The sequence below is a fragment of the Bombina bombina genome, chromosome 6, assembly GCF_027579735.1.
Source record: "Bombina bombina isolate aBomBom1 chromosome 6, aBomBom1.pri, whole genome shotgun sequence".
Lineage (NCBI taxonomy): Eukaryota > Metazoa > Chordata > Amphibia > Anura > Bombinatoridae > Bombina > Bombina bombina.
In genome coordinates this window covers 153,340,678-153,357,974 of record NC_069504.1, presented here as the reverse complement: position 1 = coordinate 153,357,974, position 17,297 = coordinate 153,340,678, and the positions used below count along the sequence as shown (strand labels likewise).

At 36.2% G+C, this 17,297-nt stretch overlaps 1 protein-coding gene across 1 annotated transcript in view; it reads left to right on the top strand.

The window, feature by feature from the left end:
• MAPK11 (mitogen-activated protein kinase 11) overlaps nucleotides 1–17,297 on the top strand; it is a 128,181-nt gene that overhangs the window by 103,219 nt on the left and 7,665 nt on the right. The window contains exons 8-10 of the mRNA XM_053716643.1: nucleotides 9,328–9,399; nucleotides 14,032–14,111; nucleotides 15,523–15,601. Coding sequence (XP_053572618.1) covers nucleotides 9,328–9,399; nucleotides 14,032–14,111; nucleotides 15,523–15,601 — 231 coding nt within the window. The remainder of the gene's footprint in view (nucleotides 1–9,327; nucleotides 9,400–14,031; nucleotides 14,112–15,522; nucleotides 15,602–17,297) is intronic.

Below are 17,297 nucleotides of genomic sequence, written 5' to 3'. Positions count from 1 at the left end.
ATACTTAAATATATTTATTTTGTCCCCCTTTTCCTATAAATAAAGTCTGAAAATTGTTATTTTTCTAAAATCCAGTGAGTTTCTATAAAGTAATGGATCCCGCCATGTTATAGCTTGTTTCCTCTTCTCTATCTTTCCTGCTGAGGACAATTAGGGACAAATATAAAACAGACAATGAGAAGACTATCCAAACAAGGGGAACATAGCATTATCTGAAAAGGTTTCCAAACAGCCTTGTTTGCACAAGCAGAGGTAAGTAGAAAATTAGTTCAAACAAGGTTGTACCCATTACTTTATAGAAACTAAACCTTTACACTTATATTTCTTTCATGTAATTAGCAAGAGTCCATGAGCTAGTGACTTATGGGATATACATTCCTACCAGGAGGGGCAAAGTTTCCCAAACCTTAAAATGCCTATAAATACACCCCTCACCACACCCACAATTCAGTTTTACAAACTTTGCCTCCTATGGAGGTGGTGAAGTAAGTTTGTGCTAGATTCTACGTTGATATGCGCTCCGCAGCAGGTTGGAGCCCGGTTTTCCTCTCAGCGTGCAGTGAATGTCAGAGGGATGTGAGGAGAGTATTGCCTGTTTGAATTCAATGATCTCCTTCTACGGGGTCTATTTCATAGGTTCTCTGTTATCGGTCGTAGAGATTCATCTCTTACCTCCCTTTTCAGATCGACGATATACTCTTATAAATATACCATTACCTCTGCTGATTTTCGTTTCAGTACTGGTTTGGCTTTCTACAAACATGTAGATGAGTGTCCTGGGGTAAGTAAGTCTTATTTTCTGTGACACTCTAAGCTATGGTTGGGCACTTTTTTAATAAAGTTCTAAATATATGTATTCAAACATTTATTTGCCTTGACTCAGGATGTTCAACATTCCTTATTTTCAGACAGTCAGTTTCATATTTGGGATAATGCATTTGAATCAAATATTTTTCTTACCTTAAAGATTTGACTTTTTTCCCTGTGGGCTGTTAGGCTCGCGGGGGCTGAAAATGCTTCATTTTATTGCATCATTCTTGGCGCGGACTTTTTTGGCGCAAAAAATCTTTTCTGTTTCCGGCGTCATAAGTGTCGCCGGAAGTTGCGTCATTTTTGCCGTTCTTTTGCGCCAAAAAATGTCGGCGTTCCGGACGTGGCGTCATTTTTTGGCGCCAAAAGCATTTAGGCGCCAAATAATGTGGGTGTCTTATTTGGCGCTAAAAAAATATGGGCGTCGCTTTTGTCTCCACATTATTTAAGTCTCATTATTTATTGCTTCTGGTTGCTAGAAGCTTGTTCACTGGCATTTTTTCCCATTCCTGAAACTGTCATTTAAGGAATTTGATCAATTTTGCTTTATATGTTGTTTTTTCTCTTACATATTGCAAGATGTCTCGCGTTGCATCTGAGTCAGAAGATACTTCAGGAAAATCGCTGTCTGGTGCTGGAACTACCAAAGCTAAGTGTATCTGCTGTAAACTTTTGGTAGCTATTCCTCCAGCTGTTGTTTGTATTAATTGTCATGACAAACTTGTTAATGCAGATAATATTTCCTTTAGTAATGTACCATTACCTGTTGCAGTTCCATCAACATCTAATGTTCAGAATGTTCCTGATAACATAAGAGATTTTGTTTCTGAATCCATCAAGAAGGCTATGTCTGTTATTCCTCCTTCTAGTAAACATAAAAAATCTTTTAAAACTTCTCTTTATACAGATGAATTTTTAAATGAACATCATCATTCTGATTCTAATGACTCTTCTGGTTCAGAGGATTCTGTCTCAGAGATTGATGCTGATAAATCTTCATATTTATTTAAAATGGAATTTATTCGTTCTTTACTTAAAGAAGTACTAATTGCTTTAGAAATTGAGGATTCTGGTCCTCTTGATACTAAATCTAAACGTTTAGATAAGGTCTTTAAATCTCCTGTGGTTACTCCAGAAGTTTTTCCTGTTCCTGGTGCTATTTCTGAAGTAATTTCCAGAGAATGGAATAATTTGGGTAATTAATTTACTCCTTCTAAACGTTTTAAGCAATTATATCCTGTGCCGTCTGACAGATTAGAATTTGGGGTCAAAATCCCTAAAGTTGATGGGGCTATTTCTACCCTTGCTAAACGTACTACTATTCCTACGTCAGATGGTACTTCGTTTAAGGATCCTTTAGATAGGAAAATTGAATCCTTTCTAAGAAAAGCTTATCTGTGTTCAGGTAATCTTCTTAGACCTGCTATATCATTGGCTGATGTTGCTGCAGCTTCAACTTTTTGGTTGGAAACTTTAGCGCAACAAGTAACAGATCATGATTCTCATAATATTATTATTATTATTCAACATGCTAATAATTTTATCTGTGATGCCATTTTTGATATTATCAGAGTTGATGTCAGGTTTATGTCTCTAGCTATTTTAGCTAGAAGAGCTTTATGGCTTAAAACTTGGAATGCTGATATGTCTTCTAAATCAACTCTACTTTCTATTTCTTTCCAGGGTAACAAATTATTTGGTTCTCAGTTGGATTCTATTATCTCAACTGTTACTGGTGGGAAAGGAACTTTTTTACCACAGGATAAAAAATCTAAGGGTAAAAACAGGGCTAATAATCGTTTTCGTTCCTTTCGTTTCAACAAAGAACAAAAGCCTGATCCTTCATCCTCAGGAGCAGTTTCAGTTTGGAAACCATCTCCAGTCTGGAATAAATCCAAGCCTTCTAGAAAAGCAAAGCCAGCTTCTAAGTCCACATGATGGTGCGGCCCTCATTCCAGCTCAGCTGGTAGGGGGCAGGTTACGTTTTTTCAAAGAAATTTGGATCAATTCTGTTCACAATCTTTGGATTCAGAACATTGTTTCAGAAGGGTACAGAATTGGTTTCAAGATAAGACCTCCTGCAAAGAGATTTTTTCTTTCCCGTGTCCCAGTAAATCCAGTGAAAGCTCAAGCATTTCTGAAATGTGTTTCAGATCTAGAGTTGGCTGGAGTAATTATGCCAGTTCCAGTTCTGGAACAGGGGATGGGGTTTTATTCAAATCTCTTCATTGTACCAAAGAAGGAGAATTCCTTCAGACCAGTTCTGAATCTAAAAATATTGAATCGTTATGTAAGGATACCAACGTTCAAAATGGTAACTGTAAGGACTATCTTGCCTTTTGTTCAGCAAGGGCATTATATGTCCACAATAGATTTACAGGATGCATATCTGCATATTCCGATTCATCCAGATCATTATCAGTTCCTGAGATTCTCTTTTCTGGACAAGCATTACCAGTTTGTGGCTCTGCCGTTTGGCCTAGCTACAGCTCCAAGAATTTTTACAAAGGTTCTCGGTGCCCTTCTGTCTGTAATCAGAGAACAGGGTATTGTGGTATTTCCTTATTTGGACGATATCTTGGTACTTGCTCAGTCTTTACATTTAGCAGAATCTCATACGAATCGACTTGTGTTGTTTCTTCAAGATCATGGTTGGAGGATCAATTCACTAAAAAGTTTATGGATTCCTCAGACAAGGGTAACCTTTCTGGGTTTCCAGATAGATTCAGTGTCCATGACTCTGTCTTTGACAGACAAGAGACGTCTAAAATTGATTTCAGCTTGTCGAAACCTTCAGTCACAATCATTCCCTTCGGTAGCCTTATGCATGGAAATTCTAGGTCTTATGACTGCTGCATCGGACGCGATCCCCTTTGCTCGTTTTCACATGCGACCTCTTCAGCTCTGTATGCTGAATCAATGGTGCAGGGATTACACAAAGATATCTCAATTAATATCTTTAAAACCGATTGTACGACACTCTCTAACGTGGTGGACAGATCACCATCGTTTAATTCAGGGGGCTTCTTTTGTTCTTCCGACCTGGACTGTAATTTCAACAGATGCAAGTCTCACAGGTTGGGGAGCTGTGTGGGGATCTCTGACGGCACAAGGAGTTTGGGAATCTCAGGAGGTGAGATTACCGATCAATATTTTGGAACTCCGTGCAATTTTCAGAGCTCTTCAGTCTTGGCCTCTTCTGAAGAGAGAATCGTTCATTTGTTTTCAGACAGACAATGTCACAACTGTGGCATACATCAATCATCAAGGAGGGACTCACAGTCCTCTGGCTATGAAAGAAGTATCTCGAATTCTGGTTTGGGCGGAATCCAGCTCCTGTCTAATCTCTGCGGTTCATATCCCAGGTATAGACAATTGGGAAGCGGATTATCTCAGTCGCCAAACGTTGCATCCGGGCGAATGGTCTCTTCGCCCAGAGGTATTTCTTCAGATTGTTCAAATGTGGGAGCTTCCAGAAATAGATCTGATGGCGTCTCATCTAAACAAGAAACTTCCCAGGTATCTGTCCAGATCCCGGGATCCTCAGGCGGAAGCAGTGGATGCATTATCACTTCCTTGGAAGTATCATCCTGCCTATATCTTTCCGCCTCTAGTTCTTCTTCCAAGAGTAATCTCCAAGATTCTGAAGGAATGCTCGTTTGTTCTGCTGGTAGCTCCGGCATGGCCTCACAGGTTTTGGTATGCGGATCTTGTCCGGATGGCCTCTTGCCATCCGTGGACTCTTCCGCTAAGACCAGACCTTCTGTCGCAAGGTCCTTTTTTCCATCAGGATCTCAAATCCTTAAATTTAAAGGTATGGAGATTGAATGCTTGATTCTTGGTCAAAGAGGTTTCTCTGACTCTGTGATTAATACTATGTTACAGGCTCTTAAATCTGTATCCAGAGAGATATATTATAGAGTCTGGAAGACTTATATTTCTTGGTGTCTTTCTCATCATTTTTCTTGGCATTCTTTTAGAATTCCGAGAATTTTACAGTTTCTTCAGGATGGTTTAGATAAAGGTTTATCCGCAAGTTCTTTGAAAGGACAAATCTCTGCTCTTTCTGTTCTTTTTCACAGAAAGATTGCTAATCTTCCTGATATTCATTGTTTTGTACAAGCTTTGGTTCGTATAAAACCTGTCATTAAGTCAATTTCTCCTCCTTGGAGTTTGAATTTGGTTCTGGGGGCTCTTCAAGCTCCTCCGTTTGAACCTATGCATTCATTGGACATTAAATTACTTTCTTGGAAAGTTTTGTTCCTTTTGGCGATCTCTTCTGCCAGAAGAGTCTCTGAATTATCTGCTCTTTCTTGTGAGTCTCCTTTTCTGATTTTTCATCAGGATAAGGCGGTGTTGCGAACTTCTTTTGAATTTTTACCTAAGGTTGTGAATTCCAACAACATTAGTAGAGAAATTGTGGTTTCTTCATTATGTCCTAATCCTAAGAATTCTAAGGAGAAATCGTTGCATTCTTTGGATGTTGTTAGAGCTTTGAAATATTATGTTGAAGCTACTAAGTCTTTCCGAAAGACTTCTAGTCTATTTGTTATCTTTTCCGGTTCTAGAAAAGGCCAGAAAGCTTCTGCCATTTCTTTGGCATCTTGGTTGAAATCTTTAATTCATCATGCCTATGTCGAGTCGGGTAAAACTCTGCCTCAAAGGATTACAGCTCATTCTACTAGGTCAGTTTACTTCCTGGGCGTTTAGGAATGAAGCTTCGATTGATCAGATTTGCAAAGCAGCAACTTGGTCCTCTTTGCATACTTTTACTAAATTCTACCATTTTTATGTATTTTCTTCTTCTGAAGCAGTTTTTGCTAGAAAAGTACTTCAGGCAGCTGTTTCAGTTTGAATCTTCTGTTTATGTTTTTCATTAAACTTTATTTTGGGTGTGGATTATTTTCAGCAGGAATTGGCTGTCTTTATTTTATCCCTCCCTCTCTAGTGACTCTTGCGTGGAGAGATCCACATCTTGGGTAGTCATTATCCCATACGTCACTAGCTCATGGACTCTTGCTAATTACATGAAAGAAAACATAATTTATGTAAGAACTTACCTGATAAATTCATTTCTTTCATATTAGCAAGAGTCCATGAGGCCCGCCCTTTTTTGTGGTGGTTATGATTTTTTTTGTATAAAGCACAATTATTCCAATTCCTTATTTTATATGCTTTCGCACTTTTTTCTTATCACCCCACTTCTTGGCTATTCGTTAAACTGAATTGTGGGTGTGGTGAGGGGTGTATTTATAGGCATTTTAAGGTTTGGGAAACTTTGCCCCTCCTGGTAGGAATGTATATCCCATACGTCACTAGCTCATGGACTCTTGCTAATATGAAAGAAATGAATTTATCAGGTAAGTTCTTACATAAATTATGTTTTTCAATATTTAAGCAACTAATATAATTGTAAAAACGTTATCTGTACATTATTCTGAGGCTAATCTTTGCTTTGCATACCTTATTATGTCTAGCATGAATTGACAGTTTCATATTCCTTTCATTGTTCGGGAACCTCTTTGGATTTCTGGGAATGCCTATCTTTTGTGGATGTGCCTATTATTCAAGCAAAGATCCTAGCTCAGAGCAGCTTTAAAAAAAAATGGTATAGCTTTTTTTATTTTAAATTAAGGATTTAGCTTCTTATATTCTTCTTACCTGCTATTTTAGCTACATGAGTGATCTTCACTTTGTGCTTTTAAAGGATTACTTTCTGTTAGAATTTTTAAGCTAAACAACTAACATATTAAAGTTAATAAACATTAATTAAAACCTACTGACCTATATTTTCTCCAAAACAAAGTTTCATAACGTTCTAAAAGTTATATCTTTTATTCGCCAATGATGTCACGTTATCCTGCCCACTATTTTCAGCACTGCATGTTCAAAATGCTTAAACCAATAACTTTGTGTTTAAAGCGCCATTTTGAAACCTAGGTATTGTAAACGGATTGGTACAGAGCAAAGGATACCCACTGAGTGGGTTTGGAAAACAATTACATTTGCAGACAAGATTTCTGATATACGGTAGAGATATGTTAATGAAATGCTATTGATAAAAAGCATATTTGGGGTAGTTAGTTGGTAACAGGCATAGAAAATATTTACTTACAGTGGCCCTTTAAGAAATGAGTCCTGCATTGTGCTCCTGTTGAACAAATACTGGCTAGCTCATTTTTCTTTGTCTATATTTTGTATGCTTCTGTGGAAAAAGTGTGTTTGGCTTCTGGGTCTACATCCTTTTTCTGTTCAAGTCTCCTTTATGACACAAAACAGGCTGCTAATAACAGTTACAAGTAATTTCTTGGAGGAATTAAAGGACAAGCTCCAAACCTGAAATCTTTTGTCATGGATATCACAGGATGACCTATTTTTCTTTTCCAAGTAAAAAAAGAATAAACCTAATCCTGGTTCCTTTGAGGGCATAAGGTCTATCCTTAAACCTTGACTATTGTGTATGAAATTGTAACAAATACACAGAAAAGAGAGTTTCTTAATTCCTCAGTTGGACAGAAATTAGCATGGGAGTCATTTTAGCTATTTCGTTTTCAGTTCTTCTGATTTGGGAAACAGATTTTCTGAATGACCAAACTTTTCACACAGGAGAACAGTCTCTTATAAATATTTTTGTATTTTTCTAGAAATTAGGAAATACAGCAGTAGATGCTACAATATCTTTTAAGTGTAAGAAACTGATGCTCAGATTAGTCTGTCTGCCAAATGCTCTTCTTTATCGGATAATTCAGTAACTAAGAATAGAAAGCAGAGAAGTATTCTTCTGGTTGGCTGTATCAATAGGACCTAGTACTTGGATCAAACAGAATCATTACTTTCCCATATAACTGCTTACCAATTTTACATTCCTTTTACTTAATTTTTTATTTTGTAGAAGAGTGTTTAATGTTAAATTTAACCGGTTGCTGCCTCAGTAATTTATAACATTATTATTATTATTATTATTGGTTTAACCTATTCTGGCTAAATTACTGGCACAAAAGAATCATCACTGGACTTTCTTGTGTCTAGACCTTGGATCTTCTTCAAAATAGTGAAGATGCGTGTTTAATGATCAGTTCTCTCAAAAGTTTTTACTTAATATACCTCTTGGCCCAGATGCTTTGATTTTGGTCCAGGCACCAGAGTGAATTTATCCTATTTTTCAAGTATCCCGTTCCTTGATGAAGTTTACATTTAGTTCTGTAGATATTACAACTTTATTATTAGGAGCAAATACATGTGTTCTCTTGGAAGTTAATTATTTTAGGGCAGTTTTCCTCTTGGCTCTTTCCACAGCTAGGTGAGCATGCAAACTTGCTGCTTGACTGATTCTCCTCCTTTTTAGATGCTTCATCAGGATAATATATTTTTTTCTGAAGATATTTAATTCTCAAAATAAGAATTCCAAGGGTAACAGTTTTTTGATGTTGTTAAATTCATTAAGTATGCATCTTACCAGTTTAACATGTTTGCTTATTTAGTACTGGCCCTGAGTTTCCTTGGTACTAAGGAGTCGATTTATCAAAAGCTGGCAAGATTTAATAATGCTCATCAGTCCTATTTCCCTGGTGGAATTATATAAAGCCACTTTTTACCCTGAAAACAGGGTGTCTTGCTAAGGGCCGTATACTGCATTTTCGTAAGATAAGGAGATACTTACATTACAAAGGTGCACAGTTAAATTAATAATTCACACAAAAATACACAGGAAACAATTGTATTGTTAAGATGCTTCAAAAATTGTAACAAAATTGTTCACTAAAAATGGTATTTTATGGAAAATGTAAAATTTGTATGTAAATTAAACAGGAATAAATCATATTAAATATGCACTGCGTAAATAGTAATTTAAGTACAGTGAATATACAAAAAACACTTAAAAATTTGTACTTCTAAGTACAAAATACAAAGCAGTATTGTTGGGCTAAACATGAACGTTCCAAGGGCGTATATGAAATTGTCTAATCCCAGCATAATTCTCTAAACATTTCAGACCTACATTTCTCAGTTTTTTTTCTCACAAATGAAAAGGTGGTGAGGTTGTTACAAAATATGTAATACCCTCAAAAGAAAAGCAATTGCATACGAAAGTATAGGGGATTTAAGATCATTTACATTGGTTGCAGGATTTAATTTTTAAAGTGCGCCCCTGCTAACTTTTCTTTACACAGCGAAGTTTCCCTTTCCAGCGAGCTTTATTACTTTCTATATGAGAGCTCTCGCCACTCGCAAGAACTGCTCCTTTTTTAAGATAATTCCACAAGGGCAGCCCCTACGAAGATCAGCATTTAAAGAAAAAAAAAGACTTGAAATGCAAATTCAGTAACTAAATTTATAAACTTGAAACCGATTTTTAAAGTTGGCACCACACTCCTTATGGACCTATAAACCAAAGTGTATTGTTTAGTTATTTGCTAAAAAGCTACTCTGACTTACTTCATATTATCCGAATGTCTAAAAGAATTGAATGTCTTTGATTGGATTAGCATTTTATAACGTTTTTGTCGCTTTTTGCAGTGGACATTTGGTCAGTTGGATGCATCATGGCAGAGCTACTAAAAGGCAGAGCTCTTTTCCCAGGGAATGACTGTATCCTTTTATTATACATATTTTTGTAGATATTTCCAAATAATATCTTAAAGCAGCATTTCCCTAAATCAAGGTTTTTTGTATCAATGTGCTACTCTTGATAAAATTTAAAAAATGCTTAAACTGATCAGGGGTGTTTAAAGGTGTTTACATCCTTCTATTAAAGGCATAGGAAAGTCAGAATTAAACTTCATGATTCAGATAGAGCATGTCATTTTAAGACACTTTTAAATTCACTTCTATTTTCAAATGTGCTTCGTTCTCTTAGTATCCGTTGAGGAAATAGAATACGCACATATCCTACACTAGTGCTGATTGGTGCCTTCACAGATTTGTTTCTAGTGATTGGCTAACTAGATGTGTTTAGCTAGCTGCCATGTTCCTTCAGCAAAGGATAACAAGAGAATGAATCAAATTTGATCATAAACGTAAATTGGAAAGTTCATTAAAATGGTATGTTCTATCCAAATCGTGAAAGAAAATTGTGTTTTCCTGTCCCTTTTAAAAATGTAAAGAGCAAATTTAATGATGATTAATTTTAATCTTGATCGTTGTACTATTTTAGACCCTTTGCTGAAGGAAGAGAGGAATTGCAGTATTATCGTTCATTCTATAACTCTTTGAAAATACAAACATTCTGTATCCGGAATCTCAAATTATCATTGTATTAAAAGTCCTTAGTGAGCTTTTTAAGTAACGTTATTTTGTAAAGTAAAAAAAAAAAAATCATTGAAGCTCAGCTTATGTTGAAATCACTGTCCCAAGCTCTTCCTCATGCCCTTGAAGTGAGTGCATGTGTGCATACTCTCATATCCGTTTTTAATTGGCTGTAAAGGTTTAAGGACATTGAAAAGCACTTGAGTCTGGTGTTTTCTGTGTTTTCTAAACTACAAAGTAGGTTTTAAAGGAACAATAAACACTTTTTGAAATATGTACGAAATGTAATTATTTTTATACTTAAAAATGTATGTGGTTTGAAATGCATATTAAACACGTTTATGTCTCTTTTAACCAAAAACACAAGGCAAATGGAAAAACACCATGTGTTGATGCATGTTACTGAAGCAGCAACTTCTTTGAAAAATGGTTAAAGGGACAGTCAGCACCAGAATTGTTGTTTTAAAAGTTAGATAATCCCTTTATTCCTCAGTTTTTCATAACCAATACAGTTATAATAATATATATTTTACCTCTGTAATTACCTTGTATCTAAGCATCTGAAGACTGCCCCCTTATTTCAGTTATTTTGACAGACTTGCAGTTTAGCCAATCAGTGCTCACTTCTCGGTAAATTCACGTGCATGAGCTCAATGTTATCTATATGAAACACATGAACTAACGCCCTCTAATGGTCAAAATGCATTCAGCTTAGAGGCGGCCTTCAAGGTCTAAGAAATTAGCATATGAACCTCCTAGGTTTAGCTTTCAACTAAGAATACCAAGAGAACAAAGCAAAATTGGTGATAAAAGTAAATTGGAAAGTTGTTTAAAATTACATGCCCTATTTGAATCATGAAAGTTTTTTTGGGACTTGACTGTTCCTTTTAAATAAGTGTTATTTTAAGCTTTTCTTCCTGGAATTGTGGCATTTTCCGTTATGAAAATCCATGTTTGCTCTATAAATGTTTAATAAGTGTTATGAGTTTGTACGTTTATCTGTTACTTTGTAAATATTGCAGTTGTGTGTAGGGAATTTTTAAACTTAATTTAAAGGGATATTCTAATAAAAAAACATGCTATTTAGAACGTGCTTATCCTACGTTACTATTAGTTTACCCACCCCAAAGGGGTTAAACATTATTTCCATGTATTTACAAAGCACCATGTCACGCAATGCTATGACACTTGGGGGTAGATTTATCAAAGGCTAGGCGAACTCTGTATGTGCTTCACCTGTAACTGTGCCCCAGCTCGCCTCCGGAGAAGCGCACATGTGCGCCTGCATTTATCAAAAAATATATGTAATTTTGTGCGTCTAGTAAAAGGCGAGCTCAGGCATAATAATGATAAATTTCGCCTGTCGGAAAAAGCATTTACTCCCTATTTATATATACATCCCTATAAATATTTATGCCGCCATGTCTTGATTATGAAAAAAGCGTTTTTAGGCATCTATTTTGCGCATATTTATATTATGTTTCCGTGCTGTTTTTGCCATATGTTGGTAATTTAAGATCGCAAAAATCAATATATGGAGATATATATAGTAGAAGCAGAAATGATGCACTCTTAGGATTTTCACAATCGGTGTCAAATTTATGATGATGTTTCTACATCAGATCAAAAGTGCAAAGTACAAACATACCTCCCTTACCTTGCAAAAAAGTGCCAAATGTCGTAGGTGGAACGCACCAATGCGTTCCAACCCCATAGTGGACCAGAAGTAGCTGCTGAGGTCACTTCCGGTTTCGTCGTTACCAGAAAATAACATATATACAAAGTATTCTTATATTTACACGCACCAATCACCATATTTATGAAAGCAATCTGCGCCTATAATTGCGCAAATCTGAAAGAAACTTCTTCGCACTCCGCTTGCATTCGCCTAGGCGCACGGGTGCGCTCCCGAGTACACCAATGTACATGGTGTTCGCCTCAGTCTGTATGGCGAAATATAGAACACGCCATTTAAGGAGAAATATCAGTTCCCTATCGGCGCAAAGCAATGATAAATAAGAAACTGTGCGTATTTGTAGGTCAGGCTGTGAAATTACGTCTATTATTAATGTATATTGGTGTTCGCCTCAGTCTGTATGGCGAAATATAGAACACGCCATTTAAGGAGAAATATCAGTTCCCTATCGGCGCAAAGCAATGATAAATAAGAAACTGTGCGTATTTGTAGGTCAGGCTGTGAAATTACGTCTATTATTAATGTATATTGGTGTACTCGGGAGCGCACCCGTGCGCCTAGGCGAATGCAAGCGGAGTGCGAAGAAGTTTCTTTCAGATTTGCGCAATTATAGGCGCAGATTGCTTTCATAAATATGGTGATTGGTGCGTATGCTTTATTTTGCCCGCAATTATAGGCTCAGATTGCTTTCATAAATATGGTGATTGGTGCGTATGCTTTATTTTGCCGGCAATTATAGGCGACTTGCTTTGATAAATGTACCCCTTGGTATAAAACTACAAAGTAAATAATTAAGACATTTACATGAACCATAAAGGTTATTTAGCTGTAAACCACATTTTACATAAAATGATCAACAGCACAGATGGACTTGTGAGCTTACAATCTAAAGGAGCTACTAACATTTCAGTTCCTGAGCAGGTCTGGTGAGCAGGGGGTCAGTCACTCATAGCCACCAGTCACCAGCCAGCTGTATCCTGTTCATAGGCTGCAATACTTGCCCTATGCATTTAACCCTTTTTCGCATAGTAAGCTGGGCCTTTAATTCCAACATGCAATGCTCTAGCAGATTAGCACATTTAAAAGGACACGAAACCCAAAAAAAAAATATTTCATGCTTTAGATAGAACAAACCATTTTCCAGTTTACTTCAAATTTGCTTCATTCTTTTGGTATCATTTGTTGAAGGAGCAGCAATGCACTACTGGTTTCTAACTGGACACGTCGGTGAGCCAATGACAATCAGTATGTGTGTGTATGTATATATGTATGTGTGTATGTGTATATATATATATATACATATACACACATATATGCAGCCACCAATCAGCAGCAAAGAACCTAGGTTCTTTGCCGCTCCTGAGCTTACCTAGATAAAACTTTCAGCAAAGGATAACAAGTGAAGGAAGCATATTAAAGGGACAGTCTAGTCCAAAAAAAACTTTCATGATTCAGATAGAGCATGTAATTTTAAACAATTTTCCAATTTACTTTTATCACCAATTTTTCTTTGTTCTCTTGGTATTCTTAGTTGAAAGCTTAACCTAGGAGGTTCATATGCTAATTTCTTAGACCTTGAAGGCCGCCTCTTAAGAATGTATTTTAATAGGTTTTTCACCACTAGAGGGTGTTAGTTCATGTTTTTCATATAGATAACACTGTGCTTGTGCACGTGAAGTTACCTGGGAGCCATCACTGATTGGCTAAACTGCAAGTCTGTCAAAAGAACAAATAAAGGGGCAGTCTGCAGAGGCTTAGATACAAGATAATTACAGAGGTAAAAAATATATAAATATAACTGTGTTGGTTATGCAAAACTAGGGAATGGGTAAACAAGGGATTATCTATCTTTTAAAACAATAACAATTCTGGTGTAGACTGTCCCTTTAAATAATATAATTAAATTGGAAAGTTATTTAAAATTGTATGCTCTGTCCTAAATCATGAATGTCTAATTTTTTACTTTACTATCCCTTTAATATTAACTTTATTTTTTTTTCACCCATATTAAGAAATACTCTAAATAGTTTTACTATGTACCATGCAATACAGTGACATTGGATTTAATATGTCCCCCACACTTAAAGGGACATTGTACTATCAATAATCAAAAACAAAAAGGCTTCTATTTAAAATTGAAACACACCCGTACACATGTCAATTGTGACCTTTCTATCCAATTACATTTTTTTTTACTACAGGCTCGAATACATTTTTCAAGGTTTTTTTTTTTTTTTTTTTTTTTGTCCCGATTTGAAAATGTTCCTAAACATCTACAGATATTGATCAGCTAAAAAGGATAATGGAAGTTGTCGGAACCCCTAATTCTGAATTTCTTATGAAAATTTCATCTGAACATGTAAGTTATGACTCTGAAATTTTACATTTTGCACAGGGTACTAATAGAAAATCTGTGTATAGCTTTAGGGAACAAAATAAAGTAAAAGTGCAGGTCATCAAACATACTTTCCATAAACTATACAGAGAATATCTCATATAACATTTATTAGCAGATTTTAGTTTACTGAAATCAGTATAGATTTTATTTTTTTGTACCTAATGTTCCTGATATTGGTGCTTAATATCAGATGTAATAAAATATGTGCAAGTTGTAGACAAATGAGGATACGTCCCCTACTACACATCATACATCACAGAAGGGGTATTGCGGAACAATGCTTCTATACAGATGGACTAAGGAGCGGCTCTGCTATTCAATCCGCGGCACTCCATCAGTCTGAGCGCTTTTCTCATGAGTTCTTACCTTTTCATTATCCTGGAAATGTATTCTTAAAGGACCAGTGTACTGTATCATTTTCTCCCCTTTAATGTGTTCCCAATGATCCATTTTACCTGCTGGAGTTTATTAAGTTGTTCACAAATGTCATGTGAGAGAAGTGCTTTTAATGTTGAAACCCCCACCTCTACTAGGCATCAAAAGATATCAGCCACCCAGTGGGAAATGGGAGAGAGAGTCCTTTTTAAATGGTGTTTCTGCATCGGCTTTAAAGTTGATGAACTCTTATCTACTGATTGCCTGAGTCCACTGTCCCTTTAAGGGCCTAGCATAGGTGTCCTCTCGTGTGTGATTCACTTATTTGTGTGACAAGACATGACCTAAGCAGGTTGACATTGTAATTGGCAGATACCTACGAGTGGTTTACTCATAAGGTGGAGCAAGATTTAAAGCCTATTAAAGTGAGGTCGATTTTTTTTTTCCATTTTTTTTTTGTTTAAATATATTTACAATATAAAGAAATTCTGTGAGCAAACTAAAATGCTATTATTTTAAATAATGTTGTTTAAACCAAGTGCAATATCTGCTGCTTATGAAGGGGTATATAAGAGTATGATGGGGAATTGTGGTTTGAATTGTATATATTTATATTCGTGTTCCTATTTGATCATGTGCTGAAGATTTCCAGTTAGTCACAATATTTTCAGATTATAGGTACTGTAAAACAGTTGTTGTAAAGTGCAGGCAAAAAACCACAGCATCATTTTTAGCCTTTTAGGTAGTTATGTTTTATTGCAGAATCTTGTACACAAAAGCCTCACATCGCAAGACTCGCACAATGACAGCAGTACATCACCCCTTTAAGAGAAATGTATTTTATTTTTTTCTGAAAAACATTTGCTGACTCACTGCCATTTGCATAAATAACTGTAGCAACTATTGTTTTTCTCAAATGACGCTGGTATTTAAAAATCTGCAGATTATTTTGTTTTTTGTTCATGTATGAGAGCTAAATGCTTTTATTTACATACAGGCTAGACGATATATTGAATCTTTGCCGTATACGCCTAAGCAAGATTTGAAGGAAGTTTTCCGTGGTGCCAACCCATTGGGTAAATTTATTTTTCAATTACATTTTGTAACAATCTTGAAATTTATTTATTTTAGTTGTGTCTATCATGTATGTAGTCCTAAATAAATCTCTGCGTAGTATGCATGTGTAGCAAAAAAAAAGGTAACTTTAAGGATAGGAAAGTCAAAATTAAGCTTGCATGATTCAGATAGAAGTGAATTTAAAAGTGTCTTAAAATGACATGCTCTATTTTCAAATGTGCTTTGTTCTCTTAGTATCCCTTGTTAAAAATGAATACGCACATTTCTTACACTAGTGGGAGCTGCTGCTAATTGGTGCCTGCACACATTTGTCTCTTGTGATTGGATAACTTGATGTTTTCAGCTAGCTGCCAGTAGTGCAATGTTGTTCCTTCAGCAATGGATAACAAGAAAATGAAGCAAATTTGATAATAAAAGTAAATTGGAAAGTTGTTTAAAATTGTATGTTCTATCTGAATCATAAAATTAAAATTTTGCGGTTTACTATCCCTTTATTCCCAATCTAGTGTTAAAATTGAGGGGGAAAAAACTTCCCACTCAAATAATAAATTGTATTATTATATTATATTATTAAATTCTATGGAGTGGGGTTTCATTTCAGAATATACTGTACATGATTTTTAACATTTGATTGGAAGCATAAACTTAATTTCTTTCCTGGGACATGGAGAGTGCACAACGTCATTCCAATTACAAGTGGGATATTCACTCCTGGCCAGCAGGAGGAGGCAAAGAGCACCCTAGCAGAGCTGTTAAGTGTCACTTCCCTTACCTATAACCCCCAGTCATTATCTTTGCCTCTGTCAATGGAAGATGTAAAGTTGGTGTCTGAAGAATTTTATTCCTTTTATGGGTACTTTTCCCTGCAAGCAAGGATTGGGGTTTAGCTGTGTCCACGTCAATCTCTTGAGTAAGAGTAGTGGTCGCTTTTAAGCAGTTAGAAAGTGGTGAGGTCGTCCTTGCTTTGTTTTCTACCATAATTGCTACCCATGTTATATAAAGCCAGGGCTAGTTACTCTGGTCTCTGTAAGGAGTATGTGTCCTTTCACGCCTGGTGAGCTGTCTTCCTGCCCGACAGTGCTTTTGTCTTCTAGGTATGGGAGACTTGCACTTGGGATAATTATTTATGCACTATTATTTTTTGACATATTTAATCCTTTGTGTAGGATTTACTTTGGGGCAGTGTGCAGGCACTTGGCTATGTGTGGAGACTAAGGGGTTAATAACTTCCCTTACTGTTTTTGAGACAGTAACTCTGGGGCTCAATTTTATTAGCTGGCAGTCTAAGAAACTTTCTCCGGTATTTTAAGTTTGGGGATTTCGGATGTTTTGACGAAATCTTTTTCATTCCGTTTGTATCTGAGGGCTTGTAAGAAACGCACACTTTTTACTCTCTTCCTGCTGGTCATGTGACTTCCTGCTCTTCCATTTGAGATTCAGAGTGGAGCGACGTTATTACTATGTGAGCTCTCTTCTGTAACGGTTCGTTTGACCGATCTGCAGGGGAGCTTGTCGAATATTGGGTGAAGGTTCAGGTAGGGCACCTCAGGCTGACTGAGGTGTAGAGTTGCATACTTTGTTTTTCTCTTAATTTTACATTTAGCGTTTTTGCGCTCTGAGAAAAAAAAAATTTTCCTTCTTAAAGTGACAGTAGTCATTTTCAAGTTTTTTTTTTATTCCTTTATTTTTGGGAAT